We start from the raw sequence: 21,826 nt of genomic DNA, 5'->3' as shown, positions 1-21,826 counted from the left end.
AACCCAAGTTTAATTTCAAAGGCAATGTTTTTTCTTGCTTTTTCTACCATCCTTGTGATAGACTTGCCCAGAGTCAGTGAGCAAATGGAAATCTTCTACATTCAGTACACTCTCTAACACACTATGAAGGATGCAGACATTAAAGAGGGTTTTTGGTCCCTTGGCAAAAATAATTTAAGCCACTGTATTATGCACAGGCTCCATTTAATTTCCCAAGTGGAACGGAAGAATGTAGAAATGACCTGTGAAAGTGGTCAAACCTCAATGGAAAAAAAAAATCATTACTTGCTAACTTTACTGTGCAAACACAGGACCAATAGTCTCCACAGCCACTGAAAGCATCAATTCCTACGCCACATGACATCCAGAGGCACAGAGCCAGCTCTTCTGAGCTTTCCTCACAGAATGCTCCAATAGGTCTAACTTTGCTCTCAATTTGAATGCTCTTAGCATGCAAAACAATACCACAAACATCTATTTAACTTGCACAAATCATTCTCTTCACAATTACCTCATTAAAAATTTTTATTATAATTCAAAACATATGCAAAAACAACATAATAATGAATACCCACATATCCATCACCCAGCCCCAACAACTATCAACCCATTGCTAATCTTGCCCCATCCACTACCCCCTTTACCAGATTATTTTGAAGCAAATCCCAGGCATCACATCATTTCATCTGTAAACAACAAGAATTCTTTATCATAAAATATCCAGTTCATATTTTCAGCTATTTTTTAAATGTCACATTAAAAAAAACACACAACAGTATCCAAGTAAGGTCCATACATTAGGTTTGGCTGATAAATCTTGTATTTTAATCTACAGATTCCCATCTTTTTTTTTCTTGCAATTTGCTAAAGAAACAATAACGTAAACTGTGTATGGATACAAACATGGATGTATTATAAAATTATAAAAACATGCCATTTCAAGATAGGGATTACCTCTGGTGGTGAGGAGGGAAAAGGAATGGTAAGGGGGCATGAGTAGCTTCAATTCTTTTTGTAATGTTTTATTTCTTTAAAAATCACCAACAGGAAAAGACCTAAAACAATAAAGCTGAGTAGGGGGTTAATAGTATTCATTATTATGTTATATGGTATAACTGTAACTTTTATATGCTTGAAATATTTAATAATAAAACCATTTTAAAATTAAGAAGCCAGTGGGGAAACAATGATTACATTTTGAAGTTTCAAATGTCCTCTCAAGTAAAATAGGGACCATCATAGTACCTACCTCATAAGGTCCTTTTAAGAATTAAAAATGAGATTATGAATACAAAAGCACTTAGCATACTACAGGCACAATGTAAAAGATAAAGTGAAGTTCCACAAAGACGGCCTTACTATGTGCCTGTCTGCCATTCTACCATCATCTGCCTTTCCTGGCACTTGCTTTGTAGCAATCTCAAATATGAAGATCCTGGGACTTCCTTAGCAATCCACTGGTTAAGACTCCATGCTCCCAAAGCAGTGGGCTCGGGGTTCAAACTCTAGTTAGGAAACTAAGATCCCACATGCCACCACCAAAAAAAAAAATTAAAATTAAATATGAAAATCTTATTTTTAAAGGAAAAATATAATTCCCATCTCCCGTTTCTCTCTTAATTCTCTGTGACCCTATTCTGTCCTTCCATGTCTCTCTCATCTGTCCACCCCCTCCTTCACACTTCAGTTTACCACCCCCTCGCTCTGTTCTCTAACCTGGTTGCAACCTCAGAAACCAGCTCCCTTTCTATTTTTACCGTACCTAAGAAAACCTACTGCCTTAAAACACAAGCCTTATATTATTCAGGCCACTAAAACTGCAACACCAAACACAACCTCATACCCCTCTTTCAAGGCTCTAAAAACCAAGACCATTACCAAGCTGGATCTGACAGGTTTGGCCAAGGGCAAGGATTATTTCCCAAAGACCCACTTATCTTTGAGCTTTGATTTCCAACCTTTCCTATGTGCAATACGTGTGAGACGTACAGCATTAAAGACACTCGGTGGCCTTTATCACTCCATGAAACGGGCATAAAGTTTAAGCCAAATTAAACTGAACTGCAATTATCTGTAAGAATTCTGCAACTCCCTTGGAGGTAACTGTAGACACTGCAGGAAAGAAAAACAACTCGGACCGCAAATCTCTGCTTTAGGTAACGGCTCACTTAGATAAGGGTGCCAGGACTTTCCTCCCACAGAAACCAAATACTACTCAGCTGAGGCAACAGGTTTCTTTTTAAAAAGAAAATGTTTTTTAAATGATTTAGACAGGATTGCTAAAGCTTGAAGCCTCTAACAAATCCATCAAACTGGAATCAGGTTGGGGCAGCAGATGGGCAATTCAATCATTTCCTCTCCCGGGCCCACCCGGCGGTGCCAAGTGCCCGCTCTCCTGCCCTGGAAGGAACTGGTGGCACGTCCGATCCTCGAGTGCTTCATCGCAGTTCGCTCAACGTAGGATAAGGCTTGACCGCCCCCAGCTCTCCCTTAGAAGCTCTATAGCCGCCGTACCGCACTGCCCTCCTCCCCAAAGACCAAGAATTCCCGCCTCTCCGCGGAAGGCGGGAGCAGCTCGGGGCTTGCTCCCCATTCCTCCCCCAGCAGGAGCCAAACAGCCCCTCAGCAGAGCGGCGCGGTACACCCTCACCCTGCGGGTGGCTGCCCGTCCCACACCTCCGCTCTCCCCTGGGGCGGGCCAGCCTCTTTCTGCTGCCTACCCGCCGGCAAGGCGCGGCCGGAAAGACCGCGATTTTTCGCCTAGCAACACCCTCCCAGCCTTGGGGCAGGGGGAGAGGCAACCCCCACCGCCACCTCCAGTCCCCACCCGCACCGGGCACAGAAAACAGACGTCGTTCGCCCCTCTCGGGTAACCAGACGGCACCCTTTGCCTGGGCAGGGTGAGGGGCATCTATCGTCCGCCGACGTGAATTGGCGGGCGGCACAGACACTCCCCCCTCCCGCCGCCATCACCTCAGAAACGAAAACGAGCCCTTCTCCCAGCAGGGTGAGGGCCTCAACCCCTCAACGGGGCGAACGGCATGCGCGGCCCTCTGGAGAAGCAACAGGAGCCCCCTTCCCCCTCCCAGCCGAGGCTCGCCGACCCCCGCTCCTCCCTCAGCTGTTCACCTCCGGAAGCCGGGCCACAGCCTAGGCGAACGACTGCGTCTCACTCCGCCCCCTGCGCCATCTTATCGCCCCCTCCCCGACCTCCCCCACCCCGAGGCTGCCGGGCCAGCGCCAAGGGGAGGGCAAACAGGCAATGATTGGCAGGAAACCGCCCCGCCTCTCAGAGGGTTGCGCCTGGCGCAGGCGCTGAAACCCCGCCCTCCACACCTCCTCCCCCCACCTACGGGCTCCACCCCTTTTCGTCTCATCGACCCGCTCGACACTTGGCTGTTCCTGGCTGCTGGTAGGAGGAGAAGGGTGCAGGCCTGTCAAGCCGAGGGACGAGTTCAGCTGATGCAACCTAACCTGGACCCGCGTGACAGTTTCCGGCACGCGGCGGCGGCGGCTGCGACCGAGAAAGGGGCCCGGGTGCCGGGCTAACTGCTGGAGACGGCAGCGACAGAGCCATGGGGGACTCTCTGAGCCCTGAAGAGAAGCTAAACCTTATCACCCGGAACCTGCAGGTGGGGCCTCGGGGTTGAAAGTGCGCGGTTGGGGACTACGGGCCGGAGGTCCAAGTGATCCTGAGCACCTCTACGGAGTCATAAATGTATGGTACCCGGGATTTCGCGCCGAGGCAGCTCTGAAAGAGATTGCAGTCCTTGCTGCCGGTCGGTCAGTCAGTCCGTTACTACAGAAATCACAGTGGTCTCACCTTCTGTGTGCCGTTACTTGTGTTGAGCCAGGCTTTGAATCCACCCCACCCACCCTACTGTGTGCCGGGCGCGGTGCTAAGGCGCTGGGGGGTACGTCAGGACCCTACCCTCCCAGAGCATGTCTGGAGGAAATCAGATGTTTGCAAGGACCCAGGATCCAGACATCTAATTAAGTCGAAACTAGTACTGAAAGGTGCTTTACGCGGAGATCTTTATTGAAAGGAAGTTAGGAGGAAGGCTGCGGAGAGTGTTGAGGGAAAGCTGAGGAACTCTAAACTGCCCTTAGGGATTCGGATCACCTCCTCACTTCACCTATGTTCTGCTGGTTCCAGAAACTGCAGGAGTAGAAGTTAACCAGAATAATGGGTGTTAAAAACGTGTCAGGTAGAGGGAACCCAGGTCAAGAGCCAGAGGGGAGAAAGAACCCATTGGTTCTGAGAGAAGGCTAACTTGGCTGGAGTAAAGGAGGCAAAGTACAGATCAAGCACTTAGAAAATATTTACATTGCTCATTCTCTTGACTTCTCAGGCCTCTGTTGTCATATCATCTGTGGTCTTTATTTAAATAATAAACCCCTGCCAGAAAAACTGCCTCATCCCTTACTCTACCTTTTTTTATTTCTCCGTAGAACTGATCACCATCTAACATATGGTACATTTTACTAGTTTGTTTAGGAGGAGCAGGCAAGGACCAGGTCATGAAGGTATTGTAGGCAATGTTTGACAGTGGGGTTTATTCTGAAGGCAGTAGCTTGCTTTTCTGTTTTTATAAGATACAATTCACATACCATAAAATCCACCCCTTTAAAGTGTGTGGGTCAGTGGGTTTTCTAGTAGTCACATGGTTGTTCAATTACCATCATTATTTAATTCCAGAGCATTTTCATCATCAAAAATAACCTGTACTCATTACTAATCACTGTTTATTCTTCCCCTCTCCCCAGCCCTAGGGAACCACTAATCTGTGTTCTGTCTCTAATTTGCCTATTCTAGACATTTCATGTAAATGGAATTACAATATGTGGCCTTTTATGTCTAGCTTCTTTCACTAAGCTTAATGTTTTCATGTTTCATCCATGTTGTTACACTTACTGGAACTCTGTTCCTTATTACAGCTGAATAATATCCCATTATATGTTGGATTCCTGAATCGGAAAGATCCCCTGGAGAAGGGAATGGCAACCCACTCCAGTATTCTTGCCTGGAAAATTCCATGGACAGAGTTGCTGGCAAGCTACAGTACATGGAGTCACAAAGAGTTGGACACGATTGAGTAACCAATACTACTTTTATATGAATATACTGCATTTTATTTCTCTGTTTGTCAGTTGATGGACCTTTGAGTTATTTTGACTCATAACTTGATCTTTTTTTTGTCCACACCACGCAGCATGTGGGATCTTTTCCAACCAGATATTGAACCCGCGTCCCTTGCAGTGGAAGCACAGAGTCTTAACCACTGAACCAGAGAAGTCCCATTCCCATAACTTCATCTTAACCAGAGATTCTTGCATGCTTCGCCTTAGCCAGATTCTGTTTCCTGGCCTCTCTCCATAAGGAGAGAAATAACACACAAAGCTAGTAGCATTGATTTACTCAGGTTTTAAAGGTTAAGTGATATGACCTTTCCTTGAGTAGTAAAAACTCTAAATGTCCCATAGTCAGGGGTTTGAAGGATGCAGGGTCAGCCTCCACCTGGCTTGGAACACATGATTTTAACAAGTCCTGCCAACAGATATTCAAACCAGCAAAACGATTTTTGTCTTTCATGTCTTCCAATAGTTTACCCAAACCATCACCTGAAGAAACACTAAAATCTCTTTTTCATGGCTTTCAATAGTTTCCCCAACCGTCACCTGGAGAAACACTAAAATCTCCTTTGTCACAGCATACTAGCCTATTGGGCTTCCCTTGTGGCTCAGCTGGTAAAGAATCCGCCTGCAATGCAGGAGACCTGGGTTCGATCCCTGGGTTGGGAAGATCCCCTGGAGAAGGAAAAGGCTCCCCAGTCCAGTGTTCTGGCCTGGAGAATCCCATTGGGGTTGCAAAGAGTCAGACATGACCGAGCGACTTTCACTTTCACTAGCCTATTAGAATTTTTTTAATATTGTCTTAGAGCAAAGGAAATTATTAAATGAAGTATTTAAATAGGCAAATGAGTTAATCGAATTTTGTTCTCAAGACCTCTCTGGCTTCCTTTTGCGATGTGGATTGAAGAGAACAAGAGTAGATTTGGGAGACCTGTTAAGAAGCTATTACAGTTGTCTTGGTATGATCTAATGATGGCTAAGGCTATGTTGGTTGTGTAAAGGTGGAAAGAAGTAGGAGGACTTAAGAGCTGTTTCAGAGTAGCTTTTGCAACTCAGTACCATTTACTGCACTAGGGGTGAAACTGTAAGTGAAAAAGATGCCTGGGGAGTGAAGGAGAAAGGTGAAAGCATGAGTTTAATTTTGAACATGGGATTGAATTAACTGGGTTGATAACAAGTACATGTTCTATATAGGTGTGAGCAGGAGATTTGGTAGTTACTAGGGAGACCTGGGTTCAATCCCTGGGTTGGGAAGATTCCCCCTGGAGGAGGGCAGGGCAACCCATTCCAGTATTCTTGCCTGGAGAATCCCCATGGACAGAGGAGCTTGACGGGCTACAGTCCATGGGGTCACAAAGAGTAGGACACGACTAAGCAGCTAAGCATAGCACACAACACAGCTCATAAGTAGTAATTGAAGCAACTGAAGAGGATCAGTTACAGAGAATGTAGAGTAAAAAGAGAGAGGGCCCCAAGGATTGCTAACATTTAAATAATTAGGAAGACAAATATCTGCAAAGAAATCTGAAAGGCAGAAGCCAGAGAAGTAGGAGGAAAACTAAGAATAAAATAGAGGAAACTGAAAGAGATTTCCATGAAGTGAGGACTAAAAAGTATTCATTCAATTTAGCAATTTGGAGGCCATCTGTGATCTTAGCAAGAGCATTTTCAGTTGTGTGATGCTGTGTGGAATTCAGACTGGAATGGGAGATAAGGAATGGAGAGCAGAAGAGACACCTTTCAAGAAACTGGCTGTGAAAGGAAGGAGCATGAGCTGAAGGCAGTTGGAGGGGAAGATGCGGGTAGGGACAGTCTCCGTTTCCCTAAAGTCATTGACGTTACACCAGAGTGGTACTAGCAACAGCACCAGCTTCCTTTGGTTCTCACTCAGCGCTGAGAGCCTGGCTAGACCTCCCTGCTGGCTCTGAGTCTGGACTCTCAGTGAAACATACCTTTGTTTTCCTTGTCACGGAGTAAAGGATGAGCAGGTGGTGGTGTTCAGTTACTCAGTTGTGTCTGACTCTTTGGGACCCCATAGACTGTAGCATGCTTCCAGGCTTCCCTGTCTTCACTGTCTCCCAGAGTTTGCTCCAAGTCATGTCCTTTGAGTCACTGATGTCATCCAACTATCTCCTCCTCTGTCGCCCCCTTCTCCTCCTGCCCTCAGCCCTTCCCAGCATCAGGGTCTTTGCCGAGGAATTCGTTCTTTGAATCAGGTGGCAAAGGATTGGAATTTCAGTATCAGTTCTTCCAGTGAATACTCAGGACTGATTTCCTTTAGGATTGACTGGATCTCGTTGCTGTACCAGGGACTCTGAAGAGTCTTCTCCAGCACCACAGTTTGAAAGCCTCAATTCTTTGATGCTCAGGCTTCTTTATGGTCTGACTCTCACGTTTGTATATGACTGCTGGAAAAACCATAGCTTTGACTATGTCAGCAAAGTGATGTCTCTGATTTTTAATATGCTGTCTAGGTTTGTCATAGCTTTTCTTCCAAGGAGCATCTTTTAATTTCATGGCTGCAGTCACTGCAGTGATTTTGGAGCCCAAGGAAACAAAGTCTGTCACTGTTTGCATTTTTTTCCCCCATCTATTTGCCATGAAGTAGTGGAACCGGATGCCATGATCTTTGTTTTTTGAATGTTGAGTTTTAAGCCAGCTTTTTCACTCTCTTTCACCTTCATCAAGAGGTTCTTTAGTTCCTGTTTGCCTTCTGCCATTAGGGTGGTATAATCTGCATATCTGAGGTTATTGGTTAAGTAAGGTGGGACACTGCCATTAAAGCAGCTCTTTTGCTTCCACTGCAGGAGGTTCTCGGGGAAGAGAAGCTGAAGGAGATATTGAAGGAGCGGGAACTTAAAGTTTACTGGGGGACAGCAACTACAGGCAAGCCCCATGTGGCTTACTTTGTGCCCATGTCAAAGATCGCAGACTTCCTGAAAGCAGGATGTGAGGTAAGAACTAATATTATAAACCGCGCAGTTGCCCTTGAGCAGCGGCCAAAAGAGAGACTTAGTCGCTTGTTTGGAGGTACTTGAACAAATTCACATTTTAGTGACCCCTTATCTTTTTTGTCCAGGTAACAATTCTGTTTGCAGACCTGCACGCATACCTGGATAACATGAAGGCTCCGTGGGAACTTCTAGAACTTCGAACCAGCTATTATGAGAATGTGATCAAGGCAATGCTGGAGAGCATTGGGGTGCCCTTGGAGAAGCTCAAGTTCATCAAAGGCACTGATTACCAGCTCAGCAAGTAAGTGCTCCACCCTCCTCACGGGTCTGGTGCTTCTAGCTAGTTACAGGCCTGGGGAATCAAGGCACTCTAAATTTGGATTCAAAGGTGTTGGGCTCTACTTGTTAAGAACCATTAAAAATTTTATACACTTTGTCCTTTTAATTCATCTATCAAATATCTACTGACTAGTAAATGCCTAGGTACCATACTATTTGCTGGGAATATAAAAGTCACCACAACAAAGTCCTTGGCCTTGTAGACCTCACAGCATATGGGAAAGTGGCAGCCTCCCTTTCTCCTTCCAGACTCAGCAAATAGTAATAAAAGAAATGTGGGGGAAAAAAATCATACTTGTAACATCAGCATTCATATAATTTTTTGCTCTAATTTTTTAGAAATTATTTGTTTATTAGGCTCTGCCAGCTCTTAGTTGCAGCATGCAGGATCTTTAGTTGTGGTATACCGGATTTAGTTCCCCGATCAGGGATTGAACCCAGGCCCCTCCATTGGGATTACAGAGTCTCAGCCACTGGGCCACCAGGAAAGTCCCTGTGCCCTAATTTTTTAGCCCTAGTTTCCTAAGTAATCCTTCCTGCCCACTGCCTCATAGTCTCCACATTATTTATATATAAGCCATGTATATCTATAATGGTCACTTTTACAGTTAAACCATTAGACTAACTTTTTAAAAGGTAAGCATTGTTCTATCCTATTTCACAGATAAGGAAATGAATTCAGATTTAACTTTCCCAAGTTCATTCATGCAGCTAGTAAGTGTAAGGGCCATGATGTGAACTCAGATCTCTTGCTTGCAAGTTGATTTTTATTTCATCTAACATAATTTTCTTTGTATTCCCCACTGTTGGACATTTAGAGTTTTAAATAAAGCATATACCTGAAAGATATTGCAGGTTTGGTTCTAGACCACCTCAATAAAGGGAATGTCACAATAAAGTGAGTTGCATGAATATTTTGATTTCCTAGTGCATATAAAAATATGTGAAAATATGTGTTGGACTTCCCTGGTGGTCCAGTGGTTAAAACTCCCTGCTTCCACTACAGGGGGCATGGGTTCAATCCCTGGTCAGGGAAGTTGTGCATGCTGCAACTAAGAGTGGACAAAAATAATAAATAAATAAAAGTTGTGTTTATGCAGTACTATAGTCTGTTAAGTGTACCATAGCATTATGTCTAAAAAAGCAGTGTGTGTGCCTTAATGTGTTGTTAAAAAATGCTAACCATCATCTGAGCCCTTGGTGAGTCATAATCTTTCTGCTGGTGGAGGGTCTCTCCTCATTGTTGATGGCTGGCAACCGATCAGGGTGGTGGTTGCTAAGGGTTGGGGTGACTATGGCAGTTTCTTAACACAACAACGAAGTTTGGCACATCAATTAATCTTTCACAAACAATTTCTCTATAATTTGTGATGCTTTTTGATAGCATTTTACCCACAGTAGAACTTCTTTCAAAATTGGGGTTAGTCCTCTCGAGCCCTGCCACTGCTTTATCAACTAAGTTGATATAATATTCTAAATCTTTGGTTGTCTTTTCAACAGTCTCCATTGCATCTCCACCAGGAGTAGTTTCTATCTCAAGAATCCACTTCCTCTAGTCATCCCTAAGTAGCAACTCCTCATCCATTTAAGTTTTATCATGAGGTTGCAGCAATTTGGGCTCCACTTCTAATTCTAGTTCTCTTGCTCTTTCCATTATGTCTGCAGTTACTTCCTTCACTAAAGTTTTGAACCCTTCACTTCCACCTGTGCAAATTGAAAGCAATTTCTTCCAAATTCTTGTAATGTTGATATTTTGCCTACTTCCCATGAATGACAAATTTTGTTGTATTTCTAAAATTATGAGACTTTAATGTTGAAATTACTGTTTGAGCCACAGGCTGCAGAATGGATATTGTGTTAGCAGGTGTGAAAATAATGTCAATCTCATTGTACACCTCCATCAGAGCTCTTGGGTGACCAGATGAATTGTCAGTGAGCAGTAATGTTTTGAGAAGAATCTTTTTCTGAGTTGTTGTTCAGTTGCTCAGTTGTGTCCCACTCTTTGTGACCCCACGGACTGCAGCCTGCCAGGCTTCCCTGGCCTTCACCGTCTCCCAGAGCTTGTTCAAACTCATGTTCATTGAGTCAGTGATACCATCCTACCATCCAACCATCTCATCCTCTGTCATCCCCTTCTCCTCTTGCCTCAGTCTCTCCCAGTGTCAGGGTCTTTTCCAGTGAGTCAGTTCTTCACATCAGGTGGCCAAAGAATGGAGCTTCAGCTTCAGCATCAGTCCTTCCAGTGAGTATTCAGGACTGATTTCCTCTAGGCTTGACTGGTTTGATCTCCTCATAGTCCAAGGGACTCTCAAGAGTGTTCTCCAACACTGCAGTTCAAAAGCCTCAATTCTTCAGCACTCAGCCTTCTTTATGGTCCAACTCTCATATCCATACATGACTATTGGAAAAACCATAGCTTTGACCATACAGACCTTTGTCTACAAACTAATGTCTGTGCTTTTTAATATGCTGTCTAGGTTTGCCATAGCTTTCCTTCCAAGGAGCAAGCGTCTTTTAATTTCATGGCTGCAGTCACCATCTGCAGTGATTTTGGAGCCCAGGAAAATAAAGTTTGTCATTGTTTTCCCATTTGCCATGAAATGGTGGGACCGGATGCCATGATCTTGGTTTTTTGAATGTTGAGTTTTAAGCCAGGTTTTTCACTCTCCTCTTTCACCTTCATCAAGAAACTCTTTAGTTCCTCTTTGCTTTCTGCTATAAGGATGGTATGGGCTTAAAATATTCAGTAAACCATGTTGTAAACAGATGTGCTTTCATCCAGGTTTTGTTGTTCCATTTATAGAACACAGGAAGAATAGATTTAACATAATTCTTAAGAGCCTTGGATTTTTGAAATGATGAATGAGCATTAGCTTCAGCGTAAAGTTGCTAGCTGTATTCCCCGTAACAAGACAGTCAGCTTGTCCTTGAAGCTTTGCAGTCTGGCACTGACTTTTCTCTAGCTCTGAAAGTCCTAGATGGCTTCTTCCAGTATAAGGTGTTTCTTCTACACTGAAAACCTGTTGTTTGATGGAGCCACCTTCATTAATTATATTATCTAGATTTTCTGGATGACTTGCTGCAGCTTCTGTATCAGTACCTGCTTCTTCACCTTGCACTTTAATGTTATGGCTTCTTTTCTCTTAAACCTCATGAAGTGTGAAGTTAGCAAAATCCCTATTGATGTTACTATTGCAAAAAAATTATAGTTTGATGAAGGCTCAGATGATGGTTAGCATTTTTCAGCATGTATTTACTAAGGCATGTACGTTTTATTTTTCAGGTATGTACAGTTTTTAGGCATAATGCTATTGCACACTTAATAGAATGCAACATAGTATAAATGTAACTTGAATATGCACTAGGGAACCAAAACTTTATGTGACTTACTTTATTGCAATATTTATTTCCTTGTGGTCATCTGGAACTGAACCCACGGTATCCCCAAGGTATGCCTATAACGTGAAAGATCATGTATGACAATACAGAAGAAGTTTGAAATATTGCAAGAGTTAACCAAAATGCAACACAGACATGACATGAACAAACACTGTTGGAAAAATGGCACTGATAGACTTGCGCAGAAAAGTTTCCACTGAAGAAACCCTTCAATTTTTAACAAACACAGAATCTGTGAGGCACAATAAAGTGAAGTGCAGTAAAATGAGGTCTGCCTATACCAGGAAATCCACCTAGAATGCAGCTCAGAGATGGACAGAAAAGCTTTAAGCATGATTAAGTTGTGGATAAGAACTTTTGTTTCCAGCAATCTGGCAGACTAGGTACTCTGATCAGCCTTCCTGCTGAAAAGTGTTTTTTTTAATGCTATTTTTAAGCCTTCCAAAGTTCAGATATGGGCTTCCCTAGTGACTCAGACAGTAAAGAATCTGCCTGCAAGGCAGGAGACCCAGGTTCAATCCCTGGGAAGCTCCCCTGGAGAAGAGAATGGCTACCCACGCCAGTTTCTTTTTTTTTAATCACAATTTAATCTGCTAACAGTAGGCATGCATGCATGTGTGTGTGTAAAGTCACTTCAGTCGTGTTCGACTGTTTGCGACCGCATGGACTATAGCCTGCCAGGCTCCTCCGTCCATGGGATTTCCCAGGCAAGAATACTGGAGTGGGTTGCCATTCCCTTCTCCAGGGGATCTTCCCAACCCAGGGATTGAACGCAAGTCTCTTACGTCTCCTGCTTTAGCGGGCAGGTCCTTTACCACTAGTGCCACCTGGGGAGCCCCCACTCTGGTATTCTTGCCTGGAGAATTCCATGGACAGTCAGTCCGTGGGGTCACAAAGAGTCAGATACAGCTGAGCAACGAACACAAGTTTTCAAATAAATCAGTTGACAACTTAATTGAGAATACTCAGTGACCGGAAACCAAGTGAAGGTGGGAGTACAAAGAGATTTGTATTTCACTTAATCTAAGATGTTTTTTTAAATACTGCTAATTAATCTATAACATGCCTTAATTTTTAATAGTCATCTAGGTTTCAGAGATGCTAAATGTTTAAATAAATATGTCTTAAAATCTGTAAAAGGTGATAAAAATCATCTTTTCAGTAAAAGAAGACTTTTACTGAAGACTACATGTACCTTGAGGAAACTCCTTGAATTGTATGTACTTGAATTGTAGTTTTTGTGGCCTCACAGACCACAGTGGGAAAAAAGGAAAAGATAAAACTAGAGTACTAGGCCAAGAGGCACAATATTTGAGTAGAAAGTGTTCCAGAAAAGCAATAAAAAGAGTCAGAGGGAAGGAAGTTGACGATGAAATAATGTAAGGACAATTAAAGGACATGAGTTTCCAGACTGAAAGGGCTCATTGAGTGCCTAACACAATGAATGAAAGTAAACCTATGCTGAAGTGCATTATTTTGAAATTTTAAAGCACTGGGAACAAACAAGTATATGCAAATTTCCAAAGGGACAAAAGTCACATACAAAATAACAGCAATCATAATGGTTCTGCATTTCCCCAAAGGAACAATGAAAACTGAAAGGGGATGAAACAGAGCCTTTAAAATTCTGAAGGAAAGGAATTTGCAACCCAAAAATCTGTACCTACACAAACGACCATTCAAGTGTAAGGGCAAAATATCTGAAAATATTTATTGAAAAAAATTATCTTCAAGTTTTTGTTGGCCATTTGTATTTCCTTTTCTGTCAATCAAGTGTCTATGCAAGTGTCTTGGCCCATTTTTTCACTTTTTTTTATAAAGTTCCTTGTGTTTTCTAGATGCCAAGTCCTTTGTCATTTATATAGCATGTAGATAGGATAAACAACTGGAACAGAACAAACAAACAACTGAAACAGTTCAGAAATAGATCATCACAAATATGTTAAGTTGATATATATGACAGAGCTGGCAGTATAGGTCAGCAGAGCAAGAATAAACTTTTTAAAAGTGATGCAGAGATTTTTGGTTATCCACATCGGGAAAAAAATGATCCCTTTGTTCCAAGTGGGTTAAAGATTTAACTGTTAAGGCCAAACTATAAACATTTAAAAGACAACATATAAGACAACTGTCCTCTAATTGTGGGTCAGGGAAAATTAAACAAGACATACCAAAAACAAATCACAGGAAAAGATTGATGGATTCACCTTTACTACAGTCGAAACCTTCACTATATCAAAAGTAAGATAAAAAGACAAGCCACCCACTAGGAGAAGATATTTATAACATATATAAGTGGCAAAGGAGTATTATATGTCAAAAACTGCAAAACCAGTTGTCAAAAATTGGGCTTCCCTGGTACTCCAGTGGTTAAGTGTCCAGCTGCCAATGCAGGGGACATGAGCTTGATCCCTGGTCCAGGAAGATTCCACATGCCTCAGGGCATCTAAGCCTGTGTACCATAACTACTGAGCTTGCACACTCTAGGGCCCTTGAGCCCTGAGTACTGAAACCCAAGCACCCTAGAGCCCTCAAGCCGCAACAAGAAAAACCACTGCAGTGAGCAGCCCATGCTCCACTAGAGAAAGCCCACACGCAGCAACGAAGACCCAGTGCAACCAGAAATAAGTAATTTTTTAATGGCAAAACTTTAAATAATGAGAATATTAAGTAATAAAATTGATGAAAAGCCTCTTTGGAAAATAGTTTGACATTATCTTGAACTGAAGTTCAAGATGCAAATCCCTTGTCTTACAGAAATTCTACTCCTAAGCATATATAAAGGAACTTGCACATATGTACCAGGATACATATATAAGAATATTTATAGCACATTGTTTAGAGATACAAACGGACTATAAAACAGGACAGAAATACAAAAGTTCAAGCTAATGGTTACTCTGGAGAAGGAAGAAGTAGGATTGTGGAGGAGTGCACAGGAGCCTTAGAAGTAATTAAGTCTTTTTTTTTTTTTTTTGCTATACATGCGGGATCTAAGTTCCCCAACCAGGGATCAAACCCAAACCCTCTGCAGTGGAAGTGTGGAGTCTTAACCACTGGACCACCAAGGAATTCCCTAGGTCCCTTTTCTTAAACTGAGTGATGGGTAATTTAGTCATAATATTGTTCATTATTCCTTACATGTATTTAAGTTAAAATAAAGACATGACGAGACTTGAGAAATTCTGGCGTTTATTTAATAGGCATCCAGAAGAAGAGAGTAGAGGGGAATGGCGGAGAAGCCCTATTTTAGGAGTTAAGCAAAGAGAAAGATTAAAGATTAATTTAAATCCATCTTTAAAAAGGAAAAATATAAAAATTAAGTAGTATTTTCAGGAGTGGATGGACTACTTACATTTAGAAACCAGCAGGCAGAGATGGTTGGATGGCATCACCGACTCAGTGGACTTGAGTTTGAGCAAGCTCCGGGAGTTGTTGAAGGACAGGGAAGCCTGGCTGCAGTCCACGGGGTTGCAAAGAGTTGGACACGACTGAGCGACTGAACTGAACTGATTCTTTCTGAATGTCTTAAGATCAGGAGAGTGAATTAACAACACACTTTTAGGGTTGCACTGAGACCTGGGCCCCGTCTTAGAGCTGTCTCCTCTTGTCTCCTCTCAGAGAGTACACGCTGGATGTCTACCGCCTTTCTTCTGTGGTCACACAGCACGATGCCAAAAAAGCTGGAGCTGAGGTGGTAAAGCAGGTGGAGCACCCTCTGCTGAGTGGCCTGCTGTACCCGGGGCTGCAGGTATGTGGGAGGGGTGGAGTCCCCTATGACCTTCTCTGCTCTGATTCTGACCACTAGTCACAAACCTCTCTCTCAGCCCGTTAGACCAGTGTCCTGGCTGTTCCTTCACCTTGCGGGAGGCCTGCCTTCCCCCTACAGCCCCTCCTCCAGACTTCCGGACCACTCTTTGACTTCTTCGCCTACCTCTCTGTCCTTTAAAATGCTGCTCATCTCACATAGCTTCTTTATGGTAATCATGATCCCTTAATTGAAGAACATTAATTTCAGAGTGATGTGAGTGAGTGAGTGAGTGAGTGAAGTCCCTCAGTCGTGTCCAACTCTTCGGGACACCATAGACTGTAGCCTACCAGGCTCCTCAGTCCATGGAATTTTCCAAAGAGTACTGGAGTGGGTTGCCATTTCCTTCTCCAGGGGATCTTCCCGACCCAGGGATCAAACCCGGGTCTCCTGCATTGCAGGTAGACACTTTAGCATCTGAGCCATGCTGCCTGTCTTTAGAGTGATGAGTGAAAATAAATTTTAGGCATGATCCTATTTCCCATTAAGCAAAACAAACACATCATATTTCATGTGTGTGCATTTTTGTATGAGCATGGAGAAAGCATGGGAAAATTCAAACCAAGCTATTGATACTGGTTATTAGCTCAGGAAGATGGGATGAAAATGTCGATAGACTTTTCTTTTCCCTTGTATATTTCTCTAATGTTTGATAAAGTCTTACACACTGCTGTATATAAAATAAACAAGGTCCTCCTCCATAGCCCAGGGAACTATATTCAATATCTTATAATAAACTATAATGGAAAAGAACCTGAGAAAGAATATATGTATATATATGTAAAACTGAATCACTTTGCTATATGGCAGAAACTAATATACATTGGAAATCAACTAAATTTTAATGAAATACATTAAAATTTTAAAAATAATGTTTTTTTTTTTAACTTGAAAGAAAAGAAAATTAAGTCTTCTCTTGGTCAGGAACTCTAGATCTGAACTTGGGAACTCTATATCTAATTCAGTCCATTATGGCAGCCTCTTGTCATAGTCATATGTGGCTACCGAAGTAATTAAAATTTTAGTTTTCCAGTCCTACTGACTGTATTTCAGGTTGCTCACAAACCACATGTGGCTGGAGGCTGACGCGTTGAACAGCACAGGTGTGGAACATACTCACCCTCACCGAAACTTCTGTTAGTGCTGTTCTGCGCCTAACTGCTTGCTTACCTTTCTCTTCCTCTCCTTTCTTTTTCCCCCACGTCCAATCAGATACTAAATTTTATTAATCCTACTTAAAAATCTCTTAAATTCACTCTTCTTCTACATCCCCACCAACTTGAAAGTGAAAGTAAAAGTCGCTCGTCGTGTCTCACTCTTTGCAACTCCATGGACTATACAATCCATGGAATTCTCCAGATCAGAATACTGAAGTGGATAGCCTTTCCCTTCTCCAGGGGATCTTCCCAACCCAGGGATCGAACCCGGGTCTCCCGCACTGCAGGTGGATTCTTTACCAGCTGAGCCCCAAGGGAAGCCCCCTCACCAACGTCATTCATTGTTATTTCTTACCTGGACTCTCACAGCAGCTTTCTCGCTGTTGTCTTTGTCTCCAGCCCTCAGGCCACAGCTCTACACTCTGCTGTCTCAGTGGTGTGGTTTTCTGCAGTTACGTGAATTGTGGTTCTTCCCTCCTTAAAATCATTCAGTGGCCAGGATGAGGCTAGGTACCCTCACATGACACTCAGTGTCCTGACCAACTTGTCTAACGTCATCACTCACCACTTCCCACACCCCTTGGAGTTTGCAGACTGACTCAGTCATAGTTTCCCTAAACATCTCACACGTCTGAGCCTTCTCACAGTCTGTTTCCTCTCCATGGTGAAAAACATCTATATGTTCTTCAGAACCTGTCTCAGCCCACAGTCTGATTCTAGGAAGCCTTCACCGCCACCGGGCTGAGCAGATAGAGAAAATAATTTCTTTCTTAGTGTTAGCATGTTCCTTAAATGAACGTGTAAGTTAGCCCTTGGAATGCTGTATTGAAATGACCTGTTTATGTGTCTTTCTTCTCAGCTAGTTAATTGACTTCATGAAGGCAGAATCTGGGTCTGGGTGTGATTCACATCCACAGGGTTGGCACTAGGCCTGGCATGTAACAAGTGATAGTAACTGTTTGTTTACTAATTTAGTCTTGCCCCTTTTTTCTGAGCTCTCACAGCACTTGCTTCTTACTGCCAGTTATTTGACACTTGTTGCAGGCTACCTCATTAATTGGGTACCTTTGATGTGAGTATAATTTGTCTTTTTCCTTCCCTTTCCTTCCCTACCGGATCGTGAGCTTCCTGAGAGCAGAGACTCTTCTTATTTTTTTATCCTATAATATCCACATGGAGTGGAGTTGGCAGAAGGCACTCAGCAAATGTGTGTCCAGCTCTTGAAGCCAACAGGAAGACTGAGTGCTGCTTATTTGCTTCCTGGTTTACTTTTTGAAAATTCTAATGGTTTTCAAAAGTTTCTGGTTTCTTATACCCATTTGGAAGAAATACAGTAGAAGTTCATACCCGTGTGTTTCTTCCCACAGGCCTTGGATGAAGAGTATTTGAAAGTGGATGCCCAGTTTGGAGGTGTTGATCAGAGAAAGATTTTCACCTTTGCAGAGAAGGTTAGTGTCCTCTTTCTTGTCTTTTTTCTTTTGCATCGCAGAGCATTGGAGTTTCTTTCTTTGTTTCTCTTTATTTTGTTTTATGTTTTTATCTGGGTTGGGGCTTAGTTGTAGCTTGTGGGATCTTCATTGCAGTGTGCAGGCTCCAGAGCATGTGGGCTCTCTAGTTATGGCACGTGGGCTCAGTGGTTGCATCTCACAGGCTTATTTGCCCTGCAGCCTGTGGGATCTTGGTTCCCCAATCAGGGATCAAACCCACACCTGCCGCATTGGAAGGCAGATTCTTAACCACTGGAACACCAGAGAAGTCCGCATTAGAGTTTCTTGAATGTGCCAGTCCCAGCAGTCATATGGTACGGTAGATATTATTCTCCTTGTTTTGCAGATAAGAAAACTGAGCGTAGAGAATAAAAAAGCTGTCCAGTATCACACAGTCAGTGACTGAGCAGGAATGAGCATTCAGATCTGTCTGACCAAAAAGCCTGTACTCTTGCTGCCACCAAGAAGCTGCCCTCAGACCTGGTGGATTTTCTTCTTCTTGTTTTATTCCCCCCCCCCCCCCCCCCCTTTTTTTTTTTTGCTTCTTGCCTAATAGCTCAGTTTCCAGGGAAAGGCACCACCAGATAGAACTTCTGTTCTTTCCCAGAGCATTTGGTCCATATTTCTCTGGATCTTACATAAACCACTCCTCTCTGAAATGAGGTTAACAGGGTTTAGAAGAGGAAATCAGCACAAACCCCTAATAGTTCTTTTCTGGGAAATAACTTGAATAAGTTGAAAAGGGCTTTTGAGAAGTGGTTGGTATTTTTGAAAGCTTTTCAAAACCTCATGTTGGCAAGGGAGTAGAGAAAATACTGCCAGTGAAAATGTAAATTCCTGATGGGTGATTTGATGCCTCTAAAATGTTTCTACACTTTTTCCTAATAATAATTACACAAATGGGTCCTCAGGAAATAATTTTTAAAGTGCACCTTGGTTGGAGTGGGGAGAGGGGAGAATGTGTAGCTTGGGAGTTCCCTGGTTGTTAGGATTTGGCACTTCCACTGCTGGGGCCCAGGTTTAATCCCTGGTTGGGGAACTGAAATCCTGCAAGCCATGCTGAGTGGCCAGAATTCTAAAATGTTTTTAATTAAAAAAATAAAAGTGCAACTTGAGTTCTGTATGGAAGTATTTATCATGTTATCAATTTAAAGCCCACTCCAGTATTCTTGCCTGGACAATTCCATGGACAGAGCAGCTTGGCGGCCTTCTCTGGAGCCCATGCCCATGAGGTTGGAAAGAGTCGGACACCGACTGAGCACACACCACAATTTAGAGCACAACTTAGAAATAAATTAGTATTCAGTGGCAAGGGATTAGTTGAATACATTAAGATAAATCCTCCAGTGGGATATAATATAACATTTTTAAAAATATTTTATTTATTTATTTATTCGACTGCACTGGGTCTGAGCTGCAGCATGTGGGGTCTAGTTCCCTGACTAGGGATTGAACCTGGGTCTCCTGAATTGGGAGTGCACTGTCTCAGCCACTGGACCACCAAGGAAGTCCCTATATAATATTTTTTAATGGTTTTTGGATATATTTAATAAATGGGGAAATGTTGACAATGTAAGGTTTTTACTATTATTGAGGTATTTTCTATTCCATTTTATCTCTTAAATTTTTTTTTAAAGAAGAAAAAAGGATTTTAATTGTAACAAAATACAAAACAAAGCAGTGTTATAGCAACTAGTACATGTAAGTATGCAAGACACTTAGCATAGAAACAGCAAGAAGTCTTATCCATGTAAAGAAATTGTATATACATACATACATATATATAGAGAGAGAGAGAAGGTCCCCTGGAGGAGGGCATGGCAGCCCACTCCAGTATTCTTGCCTGGAGAATCCCATGGACAGATGAGCCTGGCGGGCTACAGGCCATGGAGTCACAAAGAGTCGGACATGACTCAAGTGGCTTAGCACAGCATAACATGCATATATATACACACACACACAAAATAAACTAGCACATTGTTAGAAGTCAGCCATGTAAAAAATAGATATATATGTGTGTGTGTGTATATATATGTATTCAAATATATTTTCTCTAAGAATATTTTTTTCTCCTTGACTTTATTTTTTTTCTTTATATATATATATGTATATTTTATGAAGTATAGGTGGCTTACTTTTTAATCAAACCTTTTATTATTCTAACAGAGATAGAGCTGATGGCCTGTTTTTGTATGACTTAGAAGCTCTAAGAATGGTTTTTGTATTTTTTTTAAGGGTTGTAAAAAAAAAATGAAAAAAGATATGCAATAGAGACTATATATCACCCAGCAAGCCTAAAATATTTACTATCTGACCTTTGACAGAAAAGTTTTGCCCAGCCCTGTCCTAGAGATTACATGTCCTTGTAATTCATTATAGTTAGATGTATTTACCACTTCCCAACAATGCAAGAACCTACAACAGTTTTACCTTATTTAACACCCTCCTGCCCTTTGTGCTATTGCCATATATTTTAGTTTTACATATATTTTAAATCCCAAAGACCTATTTATAATGGTTTTCTAAACAGTCAATTTTCATGTATATTTACCACCACTTACCCTTCCTGATGGGCTTCCCTGGTGGCTTAGCCAGGTAAAGAACCCACCTGCCAATGCAGGAGACACGGGTTTGATCCCTGGGTCAGGGAGATCCCCTGGAGAAGGAAATGGCAACCCTCTTCAGTATTCTTGCCTGGGAAATCCCATGAACAGGGGAGCATGATGGGCTACAGTCCTCGGGGTCTCGAAAGTCAGACATGACTTGGTGACTGAACAGCCAACACCACCCTTTCCGATACTATTGATTCCTTCTTTCAGTTTTGTGCTTCCATCCGAGATCAGTTTCCTTCGGCCTGAAGACTCCTTTGTATTTTGTGTCTGCAATGCAGGTCTCTCAGTAAGGAGTTCTTACAGCTTTCTTTTTATCTGAGAACATCTCTCTCGTTTTTTTTAACTGTCTTTTTTTGTTTGTTTGTTTGGTGGGTTTTTCCAAGAATATTAATTTACTTGGCTGTATTGGGTCTTATGGGCTTCCCTGGTGGCTCAGCAGTAAAGAATCTGCCTGTAATACAGAAGACGCAGGTTCGATCCCTGGGTCAGGAAGTTTCCCTGGAGGAGGGCATGGCAGCCCACTTCAGTACTCTTGCCTGGAGAGTCCCATGGACTGAGGGAGGACCTGGCAGGCTACAGTCCATAGCGTTGCAAAGAGTTGAACATGACTGAAGTGACTGAGCACGCACACACGCACATTGGGTCTTCGTTTAAACATGTGGATCTTTGTTGTGGCAGGTGGGCTCAGTAGTTATGCCCCGGGGCATGCGGGACCTTCGTTTTCCGTCCAGAGATCAAACTCTGAACTTGTATCCCCTTCTTTGTTCCTCTGTGTTTTAGTTGGATATTATCTGTTGACTTTTCTTCCATGTTCATTAATCCTGTCTTTTGTTAAATCCATCCAGTTTTATACTGTATCATTTTAAAATTTCCATTTGTTTTTGTTTTTTTTTTTATTAAAAAAGCCAGTTCCCTTTTATATTTCTCCATCTTTTAC

General features: G+C 42.5%; 2 protein-coding genes across 7 annotated transcripts in view; one reads left to right on the top strand and one right to left on the bottom strand.

Annotated features, from left to right (window-relative positions):
* LOC122426885 (S100P binding protein) overlaps window positions 1-3,244 on the bottom strand; it is a 34,074-nt gene extending 30,830 nt beyond the window's left edge. The window contains exons 1-2 of one of the 6 annotated variants that reach the window (XM_043446154.1): window positions 3,130-3,241; window positions 645-686 (exon numbers count right to left, since the gene is read on the bottom strand). The gene's annotated coding sequence lies outside the window, so the exon portion shown is untranslated. Of the gene's footprint in view, window positions 1-644; window positions 687-2,973; window positions 3,110-3,129 lie in introns of those variants that run through there. The other 5 variants (XM_043446159.1, XM_043446156.1, XM_043446155.1 and 2 more) reach the window with 5 other exon arrangements.
* A 188-nt stretch (window positions 3,245-3,432) lies between these two features.
* YARS1 (tyrosyl-tRNA synthetase 1) overlaps window positions 3,433-21,826 on the top strand; it is a 30,803-nt gene continuing 12,409 nt past the window's right edge. The window contains exons 1-5 of the mRNA XM_043446153.1: window positions 3,433-3,632; window positions 7,941-8,087; window positions 8,213-8,388; window positions 15,447-15,576; window positions 18,158-18,238. Of these exons, the coding sequence (XP_043302088.1) occupies window positions 3,576-3,632; window positions 7,941-8,087; window positions 8,213-8,388; window positions 15,447-15,576; window positions 18,158-18,238 (591 nt within the window). The 5' untranslated portion in view covers window positions 3,433-3,575. The remainder of the gene's footprint in view (window positions 3,633-7,940; window positions 8,088-8,212; window positions 8,389-15,446; window positions 15,577-18,157; window positions 18,239-21,826) is intronic.

This window comes from Cervus canadensis, chromosome 24, assembly GCF_019320065.1.
Source record: "Cervus canadensis isolate Bull #8, Minnesota chromosome 24, ASM1932006v1, whole genome shotgun sequence".
NCBI classification, from domain to species: Eukaryota; Metazoa; Chordata; class Mammalia; order Artiodactyla; family Cervidae; genus Cervus; species Cervus canadensis.
This window is presented reverse-complemented; position numbering and strand designations above follow the sequence as displayed.